A 19,353-nucleotide genomic window follows, 5' to 3' on the forward strand; every position below is an offset into this window, starting at 1 on the left:
AAAGTACTGAGTTTTACAACTCTCTGAAATTAACTATATACTGTAGATCTTAAAATATAAAACACTATTTTATCTCCAGTTTCTGGTCACAAATGCAATTCACATGAAAATGAGCAATAGCAGATGCTTCAAATTACAATAGATATAACATTATATATAATTAATACCTCAAAGTAGATTAACAATACAACTGCTGTTCAAGAATATATTTTAATCACTGTTAGCGTAAAGATTTTAAAGGGCTCGATTTAGTAAACATAAAAACCTCTTTTCTCCAGCAATTCAGCTGGAAAAAATATGTTTTCTCTCTTCTCTCTATTTATAGAAGATAGAATTGTAGGGAAGTTGACGATTTCACTGAGTTTTCGCTTCTCTTCACAGATACTGTATGTCTTTTCACTGGTTGAAAAATCTACCCCACAGCCCCCATAGGTTTCAACGGGGAGTGACCACTTATGCTATATATGGAGAAGAGAAGCTTTTCTCTTCTCCAAAAGTTAACTCCATTTTGATATGGTGTTAACTAGGAGAAAGCAAAAGAACACACAAATAATTGGGGAGGAAAAGAAAAAAATATTACAATAAAAATGTAAACAAGGATTTTTAAACACACACACACACACACACACACCCTTTTACAAGTACAAACAAAGGCAAAAGACTGGATGCTTAGCCATGCAGTTCATGTCCAATCGAAAAAACTTTTTTTAATGGAAATAAATGAATTTTATATCATCCTAAATGTTGTACAAATTTGGGTACAAAAAGCATCAAGATCCATAAGTATACTTATCAATAGGCATAGTATCTGTAGAATCAGCAGAATCTGGGGCATAATTTGGGGAGGTGGATGCAGCGTCGATGTCAGATGCAAGCGGCCGATGTTTTAAGTCTGCGGACACTGCACCTAATTCAGCTTCTAACGCTGAAGTGCAGAAATCGATATTCGATGCTCTCCATGCTTCTGCGCATGCGTGCATGCCACATGCGATTGCAGTCTAAGTGGTGGTGATGGGGCAACACTGAACTGTTTGTGGGGCAGGCCGCAATGGTTGCATGACATCACACGCAGCCGCTGCAACCCAAAAAATGGAGGCCCGGCGACTGCCTTTGCAGCTAGGCTGCGCAGGCATGGGGCTACCGTAAAGATGGGAGCACTTCACTGTTCAGCAAAGTGCTCACATTTTAGCGGGGGAGAAAGACCCGGCATGCGGGGCAACCTTGCCCTGTGCTTGGCGCCCCCCCATCACCCTGCATGTTAGTGGAATAAGTTGTAGTTTTGTGATGTTTCGCAGAACTACAACTCATGCTGAATTAGACCCACAGTTCAAATTTTAAACACAAAAAGAGAGTTAAAAGGGGGGTGGCTCCCTATATGCAGGCTTCCTATATGTGGGCCAGCGCCTGTGTACAAAAACATGTGTATTCATGGAGTCGGGTGGCTGAAGGGTCTGGCTCCAATGACCCCTGTCTGCACACACTGTACCTAGCAGTGTGGGCACTGAACTCTGTATACGGGGCGAGGGGTCATTTGGCTGATGGGTCTGGGTACAATGTAGGCCTGTGTATGACACTGTGCCATGGTGTGAGCTTAGCCAGGCTACTTTATTCTAATACTGCCCATTAATTACAGTGTGATTACATGTAGCACTTTGTGCGGGAAAAGTGTCTCTGGAGTGCTGTTTAAATACTGTCTTCAGTGCAGGGGGTGCACCCAGGACACCTCTCTCTAAGCTTTAATGCATCTCCCCCAAAGTCATATCTGCTGTGTTTATTTAAGGTAAACCCCAGTTTGTGGGGGATAAAGAAAAGCAAAATTCTGTATGTTTTACCGACACATGGTAGCTGTTGATAATAATGGCATTACACATAACATGATAAAAAATCTTATTGCATGTCTTTCCATGCTACTGATGCTTTTGTACCATTTATCTGTTTATTTCAGAAAAAATCTCCATACAGTGAACCAATTAAATCTGAGTCAAAAGACACAGCTTACATCAAAATATCAGATTCGCCCATGAAGGAAATCACCTACCCTCTTTATTCAAATAATAAAAAAGAATCAGAGGTTCATCAAGGTAGAATGGTTCCAATAGAAGATGAATACATGGATCAGAGGCGATCATCTGATGCCGAGAATGGAAGCATGTTTGCAGGCATGGACTCATTATCAGACTTAGACATTGGCTCTCTGGGAACCTTCCCTGGCTTCTCAGATACTAGCTCCGATAGATTGCTGTCTCCATCACAGGAGGAGGGGGTCAGTATTCCACTGTATTCACACCATCAGTGTGGTCAGTCTGCTAAAGCCATTCCTAGGAAGTGGACAGAGGAAAACTATTCTAATACAGACCCTGTGGACAACTTGTGTGGTCACTGTGCCTCGCAGCACACCTTCCATCTATTCTCACAGGAAGAGAGAAATACTGACGAGGAGCCATGTTTCCAATTCACTAACAGCCAGTACACAAGGAGCAGTGCTGACAGCAGCCCTACAACAGATATACCGCCACCTCCGTCAGGTGAGACACAGCAGAAAGCATTCTGATACCTGTAATACACAATAGTCACTCACTACTTTTTGTTTTTGAACATGTGATAACATTGTATCAGAGAAAATTACCCTGGTATCAATTTGTTATAGTTAATAGAATAATAATATATGTTTTGGTGACGCAAATTTGCTGTCAGTCCATGTGCTTTACCCCATAGTACGTTTTCCTTAATTCAGAGGTTCCCAAACTGTGTGCCGTGGCTCCTCGGGACACTTGCAGGGGTGCCCTGAGTTGGTGGTCCAGGACCAATTCAAATTATTCATGGTCAATATAATAGGTAAAAACAGTGCTGGTGGCTGCCAGTCATAAAATATGTGGCCAAACAGAAGCTAATCTTGTCCCTCACCACACCTGACCCTAAGGATGACATATAAACGCGATCTACTTAATGTAATACAGGGGTGGCCAGACTTTTGGAGTCGGTGATCTACTGTGAAAGCTAAAAAGCTTTTGTGATCTACCTAGGAGGAATAATAGCGCGCGCCGCAGGCGCGCGCGCAAAAAAAGGGGCGTGGCATAACAAAAAGTGGGCGTGCTATAACTAAAAATGGGCGTGGTATAACAAAAAAAAAGGGACGTAGCCTTGCTGCGCAGAGTGTAATGACTACCTCACGCAAAATAACACATTGGCCCCCACAGGTAAAAACCTCAAACACATATGCCCCCAGTGCCAGATACACATGCCCCCACAGTGCCAGATATGCCCCCACAGTGCCAGATACACATGCCCCCACAGTGCCATGTGCCCACAGTGCCAGATATGCCCCCACAGTGCCATGTGCCCGCAGAGCCAGATATGCCCAGTGCCACATATGACCCCACAGTGCCAGATATGCCCCCACACTGCCAGATACAGATATGCCCCCACAGTGCCATGTGCCCACAGAGCCAGATATGCCCAGTGCCACATATGACCCCACAGTGCCAGATACAGATATGCCCCCACAGCGCCAGATTACAGATATGCCCCCACAGTGCCAGATATGCCCCCACAGTGCCATGTGCCCGCAGTGCCAGATATTCCCCCAGTGCCACACATGACCCCACAGTGCCAGACATGCCCCCACAGTGTCATGTGCCCGCAGAGACAGATATGCCCCCAGTGCCACACACGACCCCAAAGTGCCAGACATGCCCCCACAGTGCCAGATATGCCCCCAGTGCCAGATATGCCCCCACAGTGCCATGTGCCCGCAGAGCCAGATATTCCCCCAGTGCCACACATGACCCCACAGTGCCAGACATGCCCCCACAGTACCAGATATGCCCCCACAGTGCCATGTGCCCGCAGAGCCAGATATGCCCCCAGTGCCACACATGACCCCACAGTGCCAGACATGCCCCACAGTGCCAGATATGCCCCCAGTGCCAGATATGCCCCCACAGTGCCATGTGCCCGCAGAGCCAGATATTCCCCCAGTGCCACACATGACCCCACAGTGCCAGACATGCCCCCACAGTGCCATGTGCCCGCAGAGCCAGATATGCCCCCAGTGCCACACATGACCCCACAGTGCCAGACATGCCCCACAGTGCCAGATATGCCCCCAGTGCCATATATGCCCCCACAGTGCCATGTGCCCGCAGAGCCAGATATTCCCCCAGTGCCACACATGACCCCACAGTGCCACACATGCCCCCACAGTGCCATGTGCCCGCAGAGCCGGATATGCCCCCAGTGCCAAACATGACCCCACAGTGCCAGACATGCCCCACAGTGCCAGATATGCCCCACAGTGCCAGATATGCCCCCACAGTGCCATGTGCCCGCAGAGACAGATATTCCCCCAGTGCCACACATGACCCCACAGTGCCAGACATGCCCCCACAGTGCCATGTGCCCACAGAGCCAGATATGCCCCCAGTGCCACACATGACCCCGCAGTGCCAGACATGCCCCAGTGCCAGATATGCCCCCAGTGCCAGATATGCCCCCACAGTGCTATGTGCCCGCAGAGCCAGATATTCCCCCAATGCCACACATGACCCCACAGTGCCAGACATGCCCCACAGTGCCAGATATGCCCCCAGTGCCAGATATGCCCCCACAGTGCCATGTGCCCGCAGAGCCAGATATGCCCCCAGTGCCACACATGACCCCACAGTGCCAGACATGCCCCACAGTGCCAGATATGCCCCAACAGTACCAGATATGCCCCCACAGTGCCATGTGTCTGCAGAGCCAGATATTCCCCCAGTGCCAGACATGTATAGATTATAGAACAGCTCACCGTTGGTGTGTGGTGAGCGCAGCGCGCGCCTCTCCTGCCTGCTGCTCCCGTTCTGCCTCCTCAGTCTGACGGCAGCGTGTATGGCTCAAATCAGGTGCCGGTCCGCGAGCTCTCATTGGCTAACGAACCGGCACCTGATTTGAGCTATACACTCGGCCGTCAGACTGTGAGGAGACAGAGCGGGAGCGGAGGGCAGGAGAGGCGCGGCTTCGGGTGGCTGGGCGGCGGATCGCGATCGACTGGTCGCATGTCCGCGATCGACCAGTCGATCGCGATCGACTGTTTGGCCACCACTGATGTAATACTTCTTTCTAAATTTCTCAAGAAATTTTTGGCCTAGGGGTGCCGTGAAAAAAATTCTGATATTCTAGAGTGTCGTGATTCACTGCGCTGATTGATGTGACTTGTATATCTGTGTGCTAATGACACTGTATATGAAGCATAATGGAACATGGCGTGTAAAAAAGTCACAGATGCTGTATCATAAGAAAGAACAACGTATTGGTTGTGAAAAGCAGCAAATCCTGTAAATAATTAGTAAATAATTAAAATGATATTAACAGCATTAATGTTGCATCTGGTCTTACCACCTGAAAGAAATAATCAGTGCACTTTTGGCAGCACATGGTTAAAGCATCAGGACAAGTATGGTGTTTCTTGCGAGTGACTGTAGGAACCCCGCAGGATTATTTGCTTTTGACAGATTGCGAATGATGATTTTGTTTTTCTTATCACAGGAAATGTGACAGGGAATAACAACACAACGGTTATCTCAACTGCCCCAGTGATGAACATTAAAACAGATGTTGTTGTAGTGTACTATAATGCAGGCCCCCAGGACGCACACACAGCTCCTGAAAATGAAGAAGGCATAAGACGGCCAATGCAGGAAGAGAGCCAGAGCCGCTGTGACAGCTTTGTAGGAAACACACAGTCTCACCGATATACGGATATTCCCAGCTGCTCAACATCAGATGCAGACAGCAAAAACGCTGCAGATCATATAAGAGACCCCGACAGCCCAGTCACTTTAAGTCAGGAACAATGTGACATTATGTTCTGTCAAAACACAGATTCTCTGCCTGTGCAAGAGGAAGGAAAGCCTGAATATTATCACTCAGAGATTGTATAAAGCCATGAGCAGACAGACCGTTACATGGATACCGCAACGTACAATACAGTACCTTGTGTAAGCACCACTTTCAGAGCCAGGAGAGCTGTCTGACCTGGGCACCCCAGTCAAGTTGGAAATTCATTTGTATAACATCTACATCTGACATCTGTGGTCTCTGTTGCTGAATTTCCCATATGTCACTTATTTATTCAGTATTTCTGCCTCTTAAAGTGGAATATGTACATTAAAAAACTATCAAGTAAGTTTTTAAATGTTGTGTAAACTTAGATATATTTTAACATTGCAATTTATTTCATTGCAATAAGTTGTTGTGACACTCCCACTTATTATGTTATTGTCTCTGGACAGCTTTTAGTGGCCCGCAAAACCTCTTCATGCAGCCATGACAGCATCCTCTGGTTATAAAGAAGGGGCTGGCTGCAATAGTAAAGTGGAATGACATTATAACAAAGCAATGTTTTTTTTTACAGTAATTATATTTAAATTTACACAACAAATTATTTAACTTGTATCTACACCAAGAGCAGGTCATGTTTAATTTGCTTTATATAACGGGGCATTGGTCTTGGAAGCATTATTTCTCATGTGCACTGTGATTTGTTAGTCAGTGATATGGAGTCACAAGAAGTGTTCCTGTCAGGTGCCTTCTGACCACCTTACTGTATGCAGTTTTCATACCCTCCAACTGTATTTTTTTGGCAGATACAGTACCTTTTTTTTATGGTCTGTACCTGCCAGAAAGGGCTTTGTACCGATTTTTGACTCTCCAATTAACATTGAAAGTATATGAAAGGGGGCATGACCACGCCCCCTTTACCCATGACCACGCTCCCTTTCCTTATTTGTACGGGTTTTTATGTGTAAAATGTTGGAGGGTATGCAGTTTTCTCCAACTCACCCGTGTATACCCTCTTTATTAGACAGTCAGATCAGCAAAGTGTTCATAGCAGCAGGAGATGACTGTTCTGATATTGGCCCTCATTCCGAGTTGATCACTCGCTAGCTGCTTTTAGCAGCAGTGCAGACGCTAAGCCGCCGCCCACTGGGAGTGTATCTTAGCTTAGCAGAAGTGCGAACGAAAGGTTAGCAGAACAGTGCTGACATTTTTTCAAGCAGTTTCAGAGTAGCTGCAGACCTACTCCTTCCTTGCGATCACTTCAGTCTGTTTAGTTCCTGCTTTGACGTCACAAACACGCCCTGCGTTCGGCCAGCCACTCCCCCGTTTCCCCAGGCACGCCTGTGTTTTTACCTGACACGCATGCGTTTTTTAGCACACTCACGGAAAACGGTCAGTTACCACCCAGAAACACCCACTTCCTGTCAATCACTCACCGATCAACAGAGCGACAGAAAAGCGTCGCTCGACCTTGTGTGAAACTGCATAGTTTTTTGTGAAAGTACGTCGCGGGTGCGCACTGCGGCCCGTACGCATGCGCAGAAATGCCGATTTTTAGCCTGATCGCTGCGCTGTGAACAACGGCAGCTAGCGATCAACTCGGAATGACCCCCATTGTGGGAGACAGTGATAAGCAGGAAGCCACAGAATAAACGGCAGATGTATTGTAAATCACATTTTTCATGCAAAGAATTTTTTTTTGATCGTGGTGCTAATAAAGGACTTTTCACCTGACTGTATCAAAGTGAATTCAAATTCAACAAGTATATTTTCCTACGATAAGTAAAAAGTAAACAAATGGCCTCAGCATAAGACCATGAACATCATAGCAAAATGTAATAAATCTAAGTATTTTTTCAACTATTTCAAATCTGTTATACTGTAAAATAAATTATGGACATGGTGCAGAATTATTTTACAATACTAACTGGGGACAATAATTAAAAAACCGTGTGAAAATGGAGTGACTTACACCTTATACAGCTATGTAGGAATATATCTTTAATTACTTTATTGATGCACCTTGATATGCCAAATAATAAATTAAAGTTATCAAATTATTATGTTAAAATGGGTAGTGACGTAACTGGTGGGTCGGGGGTAGGCAACCTGTGGCACTCTGGATGCTGTGGAACTACACAGCCCAGTAGGTCCTGCCAATTCACTAACAACAATACTGTAGCAGGATGTTCTGGGATATGTAGTTCCATGGCAGCTGGAGAGCCATAGTGGGTAGTGAAGTAACTAGTGAGGACAGTGTTAAGTTAGCTAAAATGAGGGTAGATGGGTGTATAGGTATTAGGGTCAAATGTAATAGAGTTAGAGTTTTAGAAAGTGAGAGATTTGGTAAAGTTTTTCATACCCCTTTCCCACTGCAAATATATCCCGGGATATTCGACCCGGGTCAAGGTGCAGTCTAAAAGCACCACTTTTGAATATCCCAGGTCGAGTAACCCTGCATTTCAACCCGGTATTAAAGCAGTGTTATACACGGGTTGGACCCGGGTCAATGTGCACTCTAAAGTGTCCAACCCGGGTTATTCAACCCTGCATGCATGTAAACGTGCTGATTGGCTGTTCTTTGTGTGCCTTGATGATGTCAGCACTCAGCAGCCTGAGCCCTGCTACACAGGAGAGAACAGAGAGCATTAGAGCTATTAAGAATTAGGGGTGAGGCAGAGATTGCTAGGCAACTTACTTCATACCTCCCAGCTTATTAAAAGTACAAAGAGGGACCTTGGCGCGCGCTAAGTGCACCCAAAAAGGGTGTGTGACCTATATGAAAGGGGCGTGACCTTGTGGCAGAGCCTCAATCGCGAGTCACGCTCCCTTGTACCGTCACTGAGGGGGCATGACCAGCGCTCTCTGAGCTGCTGGCATGCCTCTTCTCCCTCTGTCACCTGTGCATGCGCACAGTGTCTAATCACCACTGCTCTGCTAAGCAGAGCAGCAGTGACAGGAGCCTCCCAACTACCCCCCACCTCCACCGCAGGACTCTGCAGCCCAGGGGTGGGACGGCGGGACAGTCCCCCAAAGAACGTGACTATTCCGCGAAAATCAGGACAGTTGGGAGGTATGTTACTGGAACAGTTAAAGATGCAATTGTGTATAAAAACATAGCTCTGTCCGCCATGATTCCTGCAATGCTGTGAGCTGTCCCCTCCCTTTCCTTTTGTCCCCTTCTGACACCTCATCTTTCTGAGCCAAAAAACAGTCCATTTAAAATGACATCCATGGGGGGAGATTCAATTCTTTTCACCCCTTTTCACACCCATTCTGTTTCTGCCCTCAGGGGCGTGGTATCATTATTTCAGCTTGCTACCTTCGGAGTAGGGAGGCACCCAACCCTTTACACAGCTAAACCTGATTACTATCGGCGCTATATGCGCAATAACGGAGATCATTTTAGAAGGAAATTGGGCGTGATATGTCATTTGAATCTCACCCAGTGTGTTTTAATTGCTGACCCGGGCTGAGTTAAAAGGAGCTAACCCAACAATAACCCGGGTTGAAAGTATAGTGTTAAAGGGTCCGACCCGTGTCCGACCCAGATTCAAAATACCGGGTTGGACCCGGGTTTGCGGTGTGAAAGGGGTATCAGTTTTTCTTAAAATGGCAATCATTTACACTGCAAAACCAGGTTGATCTTGCTGTGTAAATGATTGCCACTTTTAAAAAAAAATTGCAAAACCTTACCAAATCTCTCACTTTCTGAAACTCTCACTCTATTACATTTGGCTCCAAATGTTTTGATTAGTAGAGCAAATCAATTCTATTCAATGTTATGTTGCCAAAAAGATATGCTCCCTCCTCATAGAGTCAGAGAAGAGATGAGAATATATGTCTTTTCTCCATGCATTTTCATGAAATTCTACCTAACTACGGCAGTTACATTCGAAAAAGAAATTCAGTTCCTGTGCTGGATGTATTTGAAAAAGTCTCTGCTCTCTCCCTAGCAGATATGCCGCTGCGCTGCTGTAGTGAGCAGGGGAGAAGTGTTAGGGAGGATCCACCACTGGAAGGGCTAGGGCCCTAACAGTGATGTATGCAAGGCTTCTGTCTCAGTGATACAGTATTGCTGCAATATAAAACACATCTCTGTATAAATCAAAGTGTACACATGCAACCTGTTTATGAATGTTACTGACACTTTAAAACAGCGAACCCCTGATACAGTAGTGTTAGAACAGAATGACTGTGGTATATTAATGCTGCTTATGTAACCCAAATATGATACTTTGTTTAAAGCTATATAACAGAGGTGTATTTATGTTGCTTTGGTCCTATATGAAAGATGACCTTAGCAGGATTGCCATAACAGGAGCATGGCTATTGGTGGGATTCTATATTCTTTTCACTAGTTATCCATTCAAATGAGACGTGTACTGATTATCATACTGTATAATATAGGATATTGTAACTTCACAAGTGGCATCTATTTTTGCACTTAATAATTAATAACATGCTATACTTTCCACCATGCTACCCTACCTTACCTCAGGTGGCATCAATAAATGGCAGTTAGTAGAATGAAAAATGATACAAAAATGTTATGACAACTTTCAGTCAGAGGTTGTGACTTACAGTAGGGCCCCTGAATGACTTACTACAAGGAAAATATGTCTGTCATCTGCCATAAAGCTAAATAAAGCTTTCTGTTGTTATATTTAATGTAAATAAGTTGTAGATATATTTTTTCTGTTTGGTTTGGTTTTGATTTAAGCCGAACCTGAACAAACAGTGCATAACTTATTTATTAATTAAGGTTTTAGTGCAGCATTGTAACATCCCCATGTTTTCCTGCATAGAGCACTGATGAATAAATCATTTATGCACTGATTTGTTGAGTTGTGCATTGTATCACTACCCCATTGGACACGTTGGGAGACTAATGAAGTCTCATAACCTTTATAGCCTGTCCTTATCATTAAACTGTATATTTGATACATAAAAATATCAGTAAAACTAAAGTTTAAAAATCTGTTCATAGCACCTAAAGGACCTGACTCAGAGAAATACGCTAATGCCAATTTTCTACGCATCGCAATTGCAGATATCAGCAAGTGAAGCTGCCACCCAGAAATGAAAAGAAATGCCTACCAGAGCTACTGCAACTCATTTACAATTACATACACATAATAGCTTATACGCAAGATCATTAGGCTGAAGGGTAGACCTATGGCTACACAGACTGGACCCGGCAGTAGCCACACAGGTTTTGTACGTTAGGGCTTGCAGCTGACATCAGATACACGCCACGAAAACGGCCATGACATGCCTGCGTTTTAACAACAAGTCCCCGCTAACACCATGTAAACACCCCCAAATGGTCACTTCCTGTCAATCACTTTGCAAAGGAATCCTTATTGCGTGCGGGTTCACAGCATCACCTTGATGCATGCGCAGTGCGAATGCAGCACATGATCAGTCTCACAATAATTGCTTAGTTCTGCAGAACATCGGCTTTGTGTACTTCTCTGAATCTGGCTCAGAGTGTAATCATCACTCACAAACACAGCTGTGGCAGCCATTTTATAAGCAAAATAAGTACAGGCTTACACAACAAAATGTGCAGGAACACATCATATTAAAGGCAACCATTTCGGAACAAACAACCTTTTTAATATGCAGAGCCGTAACTAGGTGTGTGCCGAGTGTGCTCAGCCCACAGCGCATAGAAACTGCTGGCAGGGAACCGGCACTCCCGTATCCACCAATATGACCTGACACCCACCGCCAGTGGCAGTGATGCCACTGCCCGCTGTAGTGTATGTAGCACTGCTACATACATTGATTATAGTACTGCAGCTGCCCCCCTTCTGTCAGCATTTAGCTTAAACTCTGGAGCTCCACCTTTCAGGTCACTGCACGGTGTACTGAGAGTGTAGGGAGAGACGTCTCTCCCATAGTACTGAAGGAGGAGCGGCGGTAGCATCCGGTGAGTCACCCAGTGGGGACTGGGGGGGAGCGAGAGCTCAGCAGGACTTAATTTAGCCCTTTGCCACTATCGGAGGCTACTCAAATAGCAGCACTGAGCCTAGCCTACCTATACTTCATGAATATGGGCACTGTGCGTACACTGCTGAGAGTAGACTGCAGAGTGGGCCCGGTGTTTATTTGAGGGGGCTCTACCTGGCGCAATGTGTAAAAGGTAGCTCTACCTGATGCTGGAAAAGGGCACTCTACCTGGTGAAATGTGTAAAAGGGGGCTCTACCTGGCTTTGTATAAGGGGGCTCTGCCTGGTGTAATATGTAAAAGAGGGCTCTACCTGGTGTATGGGGGCTCTACCTGGTGCAATGTGTAAAAGTAGACTCTACCTGGTGCAATGTGTAAAAGGAGGCTCTACCTGGAGCAATGTGTAAAAGGAGCTCTTCCTGGCATTGTAAAAAGGGACTCTACCTGGCATAATGTGTAAAAGGGGTCTCTACTGGGCGTAATGGTTAAAAGGGGACTCTACCTGGTGCAATGTGTAACAGGGGCTCTACCTGGCACAATGTGTAAAAGGCTCTGCCTGGCATAATATGTAAAAGGAGGCTCTACCTGGAATAATGTGTGATGGGCTCTACATGGAGTAATATGTAAAAGGGGGCTCTACCAGGCATAATGTGTAAAAGGGGACTCTACCTGGCGTAATGTGTAAAAGGGGCTCTACCTGGAATAATGTATATAAGGGGCTCTGCTCTACTGGGGTATCATATGTGAAAGGGTGCTCTACCTGGCATAATGTGTAAAACGGCCTCTACCTGGCGCAATGTATATAAGGCGTTCTACCTGGTGTAATGTGTATTAGTGGCACTCTGAGTGGCATAATTTAAATAATGGAGACTACTGTGCGACGTTATACGAATTTGTATTATTTTGTGACCACGCCCCTTCCCCATCAAGACACACCCTTATATTTTGGCCTCAACCTTTGGCTCGCACTGTCCCTGTTTTAATTTTGTGGGGGAGGGGACACACCAATTCTGTTTCTGGCACAAAACACCAAAATGTCTAGTTACAGCTCTGTTATTATGTGTACCTGTGCATGTTGCTGCATGAATAAAAAGCTCATACAAGCTATTGTTTTAATAATTACAATTGTTTGTGTGTAGCCTTGTACTTCGCTTATTTTAGACAAACTAAGGTTTTGAGGAGACCTGGATAACTGGAAGCCACTTTATGGGCTCAAGCGTTTCCCATGAAAAAGCAGCCATAGAGGTGCGCAGTGATGTTGGGGTATTGCATTCTACAGCAATGTGGAGATTTTAATACAGGCTTATTAGTTCACTAGAAACTAGTGATTAATGAGGCACTTTATGGTTCCGGTAAAATGGTTGTCACCTTGTTTATAGTGGCAGGTGTATTTTAACACTTTAAAAATGCATTTACTTTGCAAACATTGCACATAAACTATGCATATAGGACCTCATTCCGAGTTGATCGCTCGCTAGCTGCTCTTAGCAGCAGTGCAAACGCTAAGCCGCCACTCTCTGGGAGTGTATCTTAGCTTAGCAGACGTGCGAACGAAAGGATCGCAGAACGGCGTCTAAATTTTTTCAAGCAGTTTCTGAGTAGCTGCAGACCTACTCCTACCTTGCGATCACTTCAGACTATTTAGTTCCTGTTTTGACGTCACAAACACGCCCTGCGTTTGGCCAGCCACTCCTCCGTTTCCCCAGGCACGCCTGCGTTTGTATCTGACACGCCTGCGTTTTTCAGCACACTCACGGAAAACGGTCAGTTACCTCCCAGAAACGCCCCATTCCTGTCAATCACTCAGCGGTCAACAGTGCAACTGAAAAGCATCGCTAGACCTTGTGTGAAACTGCATCGGCTTTTGTGAAAGTACTTTGTGCGCGCGCAGTGCGCACCATACGCAGAAGTGCAGAATTTTTGCCTGATCGCTGCGCTGCAAACAACGGCAGCTAGCGATCAACTCGGAATGAGGGCCTTAGTCCTAACCCACATTTATATTATTGTGCATTCTGTTCTTGCACAGAATAGTCCTGTTGTAATGCTTGTTGCTGTTTACTGGATGTCCTCTGTGAAATCTGATTCATTAGAACTGTGCCCAACAAGATAATGGTGCTATTTCTTGTGTGAGTTTCAGCAGCTAACACTGCCATCCACTCAGCCATTTAATCACATATACCAAGCTACACATTTGTTAAATGTTTTGTGAGATTGTTAAAATTACTTTTTAATGATTATACTATGTAAAACTCATGCCTGTAAATATTTGGCTTCAATAATTGCTCAGGGAATAATGATCAAAATATAATGGAAATAAAAAGTGTGTGAACTGTTCTATGTAATTTTTACTCTGTAATGTGTAATACCCAAATCACACGGATGTTCAGGTGAGCACCTGCCAGTGTTTGTATAAGAGGATAAAAGCCAACAGCTGGGTAAGTGCAGCTTAATGGCCTTACACACTGGATGACATTTTAGAAAGATATGACAGATATTGTTAAAAAATGAACGATATATCATTCATATCGTTTCGTGTGGAGGCACCGACGATGAACGATTTGTGTCCCCGCAGTCGTTCATCGTTGGTCTATCAAGCCAGTTTGGACTAGGGAAGCCAATCCCGGGCCATTTTTTCAATCCCGGGTATCGGGATTGAAAAATCGCCAATCCCGGGATTCCTGGGATACCCGGGATTGGCTTTTACCTAGGTGGCCGCCCCCTCGCCCCACCCGCCCCGCACATATAACTGACCATATACCAGGGGCGGGCGGGAGGGGTACACCGCGTGAACGCTGCTGGCATCTCCCAGCAGCAGCTAACAGCGCAGCGTGACCTCTCACGCTGCGCTGGGGACCCGGAAGCAGGAAGCCGGGCAGCGTTTGAGCATCCCGTGGATGCTCAACCTGAACCCTCAATCCGCCGGGATTGGAGCTTCCAATCCCGGGATTGAATCCCGGCCATTTTTGGCCCTAAATCCCGGGATTCCGCCGATTCCGGGATTGGCCACCATAGTTTGGATGATATAGATGTTTGTAATGTCAAATAGTTCATACAAATCGTTCAGTGTGTTTGGCCCTCAACTCAACCTCTTATGTAGTAGGCTATACTTGGGATAGAGTCAGTGCAAGTTTTGCTGGTGCATTTAAAGATGCACAAATCTATATTTCAGTATCTATGGACGCTGGCAGTGAGCATCTCGGACCTAGCATGGTAATGGTTTGGTAGTTTCATTTGCATAAAATCACAGACGTGCACCGACTGCATCCGACTCAGAATCAGCCTCTAAATGTGTTTTTTTGGGGCGTTTTGTAACATTTTTAATTCTGCTTTCAAATTTACAGACAGTGTCACAATTTATTTCTCACTCGCACTAAAAGTACTATACCGATGTGTCCTCATATACCTATACATAAATTGGGATGAGTGGCGGATCTTATATGTGAACCAAGGCACAATATGGCTACAGCAGACTGGATGGGCCATGTGGTTCTTATCTGCCATCATATTCTATGGGGGTAATTCAGACCTGATCACTCGCTAGCGTTTTTTGCAGCACTGCGATCAGAATATGCAAACAGAAAATACAATCACAATGCGCTACCAATGGTGTAAGAGCAGCCTGCCACTGACACAGAAACCTTCACCAAGATTTCAGATAATGCATAGACAGAGAAAATGGAAAGCGGTGGGCACAACACCATATAATCCTTACATTAAAGATCTGCAGACCGAAGGATTGGCTCTTAATCCTATATTAAGGGCTTAGTGGGTCTGAAGCAGTTTTTCTCTGTGTGTCCTTTCAGGGTACAGTTCTTTATCTCGATAAAAGGAGACAGATCATCGAACAGACCAATTTGACAAACAGACCACAGGTTTATTTACACTAAGCACTCACAATGGTACAAGTAAAACAAGCATATAACCACATAAAAGTGGATGTGGGGGTGGCTGGCATCTGGTCTCAAGTTACCCTCCCAAGAGGCACTGGAAGCTCCGGATTCCACAGTACATCAGTGGAGAACGATCGTCCAGGTCAGACAGCAACACCCTTCACAAACGAAAACCACTAGCTTGACGCGTTTCGGACTTAGAAGTCCTTCCTCAGAAGCATAGTGGCAGTCTCTAAATTAGTGGTGTTTATACCCACAGTCATTGTCCTTAATTGGCTAGGAAGATGGAGCTTTTCCCGCTCACCGAAACCAGAAGTTGTGCATTCCACCGGTGAAACAGGAAATAGTTCATGCGTTCCACCCTCGTAAATCAGCGGGGCTTAATGCGGCCAATCAAGGAGTTGATTTCCATTATTCCAGAAGATTTACCAAAGTTCATAGTTCATTAATAGTCCATAATATAAAAAACATAAAAAGATAATCAAAAACGGAGGTTAAAATTTTTGCTCTAAAATTTAGCATGCAGCACCAAAGTTCTACATCTGTGTGCCAAATTTAAGCTTTTAATGTGTGGGTCCTCAAACACAATGTCCCCCTCTCAGATAATAACTGTGGGAAAAATCTGTTTATTTGACCATACCCTTATAATATATAATAGCGCAGGGCTTAAAGTGGCCCCGGAGAGTGGGTGGAACTAATTTCCCCTGCCACCTACCCCCCTCCTGGTTGCAAAAAAGAGGTGTAGTCTCACAAGGAAGGGTGTGATCACACAATAGTACCCCCAATTCAAATTACGCCACACGGTAGAACAATCTTATTCACATTGCACTACACATAGTACCTCTGATTCATATTACACAAGTAGTGCCCCTTATTCATGTTATGACACACAGTAGTGCCCCTTATTCATTTTACATCACACAGTAGTGCCCCTTATTCATGTTGCATCACTCAGTAGTGTTCCTTATACACAATGTCCACAGTAATGGTGGCCATTACACATAAAGCCCACAGTAGTAGTGCAGCTTATACACATAATGGCCACAGTAGTAATGCTGCAAATATACATAATTCCCACAATAATAGTGCCCCTTACACATAATGCCTACAGTACTGCCACTTATACACATAATGCCCACAGTAGTAGTACACACCTCTGCCTCTGTCACTCCAGCAGCTCACCTACTCTGTCCCTCAAGCAGCTCCATGCCTTGTGCCCTTCCAGCAGCTTCCCCACCTCTCGGTGTACCTCTAGCTCTTCTTTACTGCCATCATATACGCTGTGCCGGAAAAGGAAGCAGCTGGGACCTGAAGAAAGGATGAAGGCTGTCCACAGAGAGTGTAAGTACCAAGAATGGTGGGCCACAGTTGGAGGACCAAGGAGCCAACAGGACCTGACGAAAGGGTAGGTGGCTGCAGCTATTCAGTGACACAAGCGTCAGCCACATCATCTATTGACATGGGTGGCAGGGTGGGATTTTATATTTGAATTTACTGTGCAGGGCCATGGCAGAGGCAGAATTAGTTCCACATACCATTATAGATGATGGAACTCAGTTCCTCCCCATCTCCCCCTGCACTTTAACCCTTCTACTAGTGTGTGTGCAAAAGTTTGTAGGCAGGTATGGAAAAAATTATTAAAAGTATGATTGCTTTTAAAAATAGAAGTGTTACTAGTTTATTTTTATCAATTAGCAAAATGCAAAGTTAATAAACAGAAGAGAAATCTCAATATTTGGTGTGACCACCCTTTGCCTTCGATACAGCATCAATTTTTCTAGGTACACTTGCACAAAGTCAGGAATTTTGTAGGATTGAAGCCAGTTGTATGATTAACCAATCATACCAAACAGGTGATAATGAGCATCATTTTCATATGTAGGTTGAAACACTGTCATTAACTGAAACAGCTGAATGCGATGTACCTTTTAGATTAATTAGAATTCTTTTGACTGCTTTCCGGTGCTGTTTAACAAGATTAGTAGAAAAACTGGCTTTCTCTGCTTACTACATGCATGATCAGGGGTGCTGAGAGGGGGACTGGGTTGGGTACTAATTATGCGGGCCCAGGTATGAGGGAGGGGCCCAGTGGGTGCCCAGGTCTCGCCTTACCTGGCAGCAGCAGCTGCAGCTTTTCTCCTCAACCCAGCACATGCTACTGTGTGCTGGGCTGCAGTGTGGTCAGGGATGCGCTTAAAAATAAAATAAAATAAATCTATTTTTCTCTTAGGGTGCATTGCCACGTCTCCTGTGATTAAGCCATGTACCCCGAAAAGTACCTGGCTCCAGCCAGGCTCTCTACTGCCCTGTGCATGATGTCAAGGTGACTTCCAATACTTACTGTACATACATTAAATACCTAATAGCGTTTTGATAAGGTTTTTTTTCTCCATGCCTTCAACTTCCTCTTTGCTCATTGGTGACATGGCTTTAGTAGTGTGCAGGTCCTAAGTCTTTCAGCCTGAACTGTTATCCTAACAACTGCTTGACATCTGTGATGTGCTCTTCTTGGCTTGCAAGTAACAGATAATCCACAAACACGAAAATGAAGAGTTTCACTTCAATGTATTTGTGGTAGAGACAATGGCCCTCATTCCGAGTTGTTCGCTCGCAAGCTGCTTTTAGCAGCATTGCACACGCTAAGCCGCCGCCTACTGGGAGTGAATCTTAGCTTAGCAAAATTGCGAACGAAAGATTCTCAAAATTGCGAATAGAAATTTCTAAGCAGTTTCTGAGTAGCTCGAGACTTACTCTGCCACTGCGATCAGTTCAGTCAGTTTCGTTCCTGGTTTGACGTCACAAACACACCCAGCGTTCGCCCAGACACTCCCCCGTTTCTCCAGCCACTCCCGCGTTTTTCCCAGAAACGGCAGCGTTTTTTCACACACACCCATAAAACGGCCAGTTTCCGCCCAGAAACACCCACTTCCTGTCAATCACACAACGATCACCAGAACGTAGAAAAAACCTCGTAATGCCGTGAGTAAAATACCAAACTTCTTAGCAAATTTACTTGGCGCAGTCGCAGTGCGAACATTGCGCATGCGCAGTTTGCGGAAAATCGCTGCGATGCAATGAAAAAGAACGAGCGAACAACTCGGAATGAGGGCCAATGATCAGTCCTTGTGTGGCACCCCGGAAAATGGTTTGTGTGCCCATTTAAAGTTTGCTTACAGTGTCCACAACAGTGAAGGTGAAGCACTGGCACAGCAGGGGTTATGCACGGACCCTGGTCTGATCACTTGGTCCTGATGCTGATTGTGGATTGGACAAGGTAGTCTGGGAGGAGAGGTGTATAGTGGGAAGAAGGAGGAATAAAGGAGAGGTGTTGAGAGGTGCTGGACACGCTGAGTGAGGAGCGGAACGTGAGTTGAGTAACGGACAAAAAGAACGCATGGTCACACTGGGTGGTGAGAGCAGCGCTGCAGAGTAGGAACAGCGGGGTGCTACTAGGAAACAGACAGCCGGGTGAGAAAGTGTGTGCTATCTAGTACAGGGAGGATCCGCTGAAACAGGTCCAGATTGTGAACACCTCTACCGCAGAGTCCTGAGTGGGTACATTGAGACTTACATTGACACGAACCACAAGCAAATCAAACACCCACCCTCAGTGTCACACGCTCTGCAGTATAAAGGGTGCAGACAGCATAGCGCCACATATTACAAGTCAGACCTTGTTGGAAAATA

General features: G+C 45.3%; 1 protein-coding gene across 1 annotated transcript in view; it reads left to right on the forward strand.

The window, feature by feature from the left end:
• TNFRSF11A (TNF receptor superfamily member 11a) overlaps positions 1 to 14,110 on the forward strand; it is a 212,036-nt gene extending 197,926 nt beyond the window's left edge. Inside the window, exons 9-10 of the mRNA XM_063922991.1 lie at positions 1,946 to 2,525; positions 5,527 to 14,110. Coding sequence (XP_063779061.1) covers positions 1,946 to 2,525; positions 5,527 to 5,921 — 975 coding nt within the window. The 3' untranslated portion in view covers positions 5,922 to 14,110. The remainder of the gene's footprint in view (positions 1 to 1,945; positions 2,526 to 5,526) is intronic.
• The last annotated feature ends 5,243 nt before the right edge of the window (positions 14,111 to 19,353 follow it).

This window comes from Pseudophryne corroboree, chromosome 5 (genome assembly GCF_028390025.1).
Source record: "Pseudophryne corroboree isolate aPseCor3 chromosome 5, aPseCor3.hap2, whole genome shotgun sequence".
Taxonomy (NCBI): Eukaryota; Metazoa; Chordata; class Amphibia; order Anura; family Myobatrachidae; genus Pseudophryne; species Pseudophryne corroboree.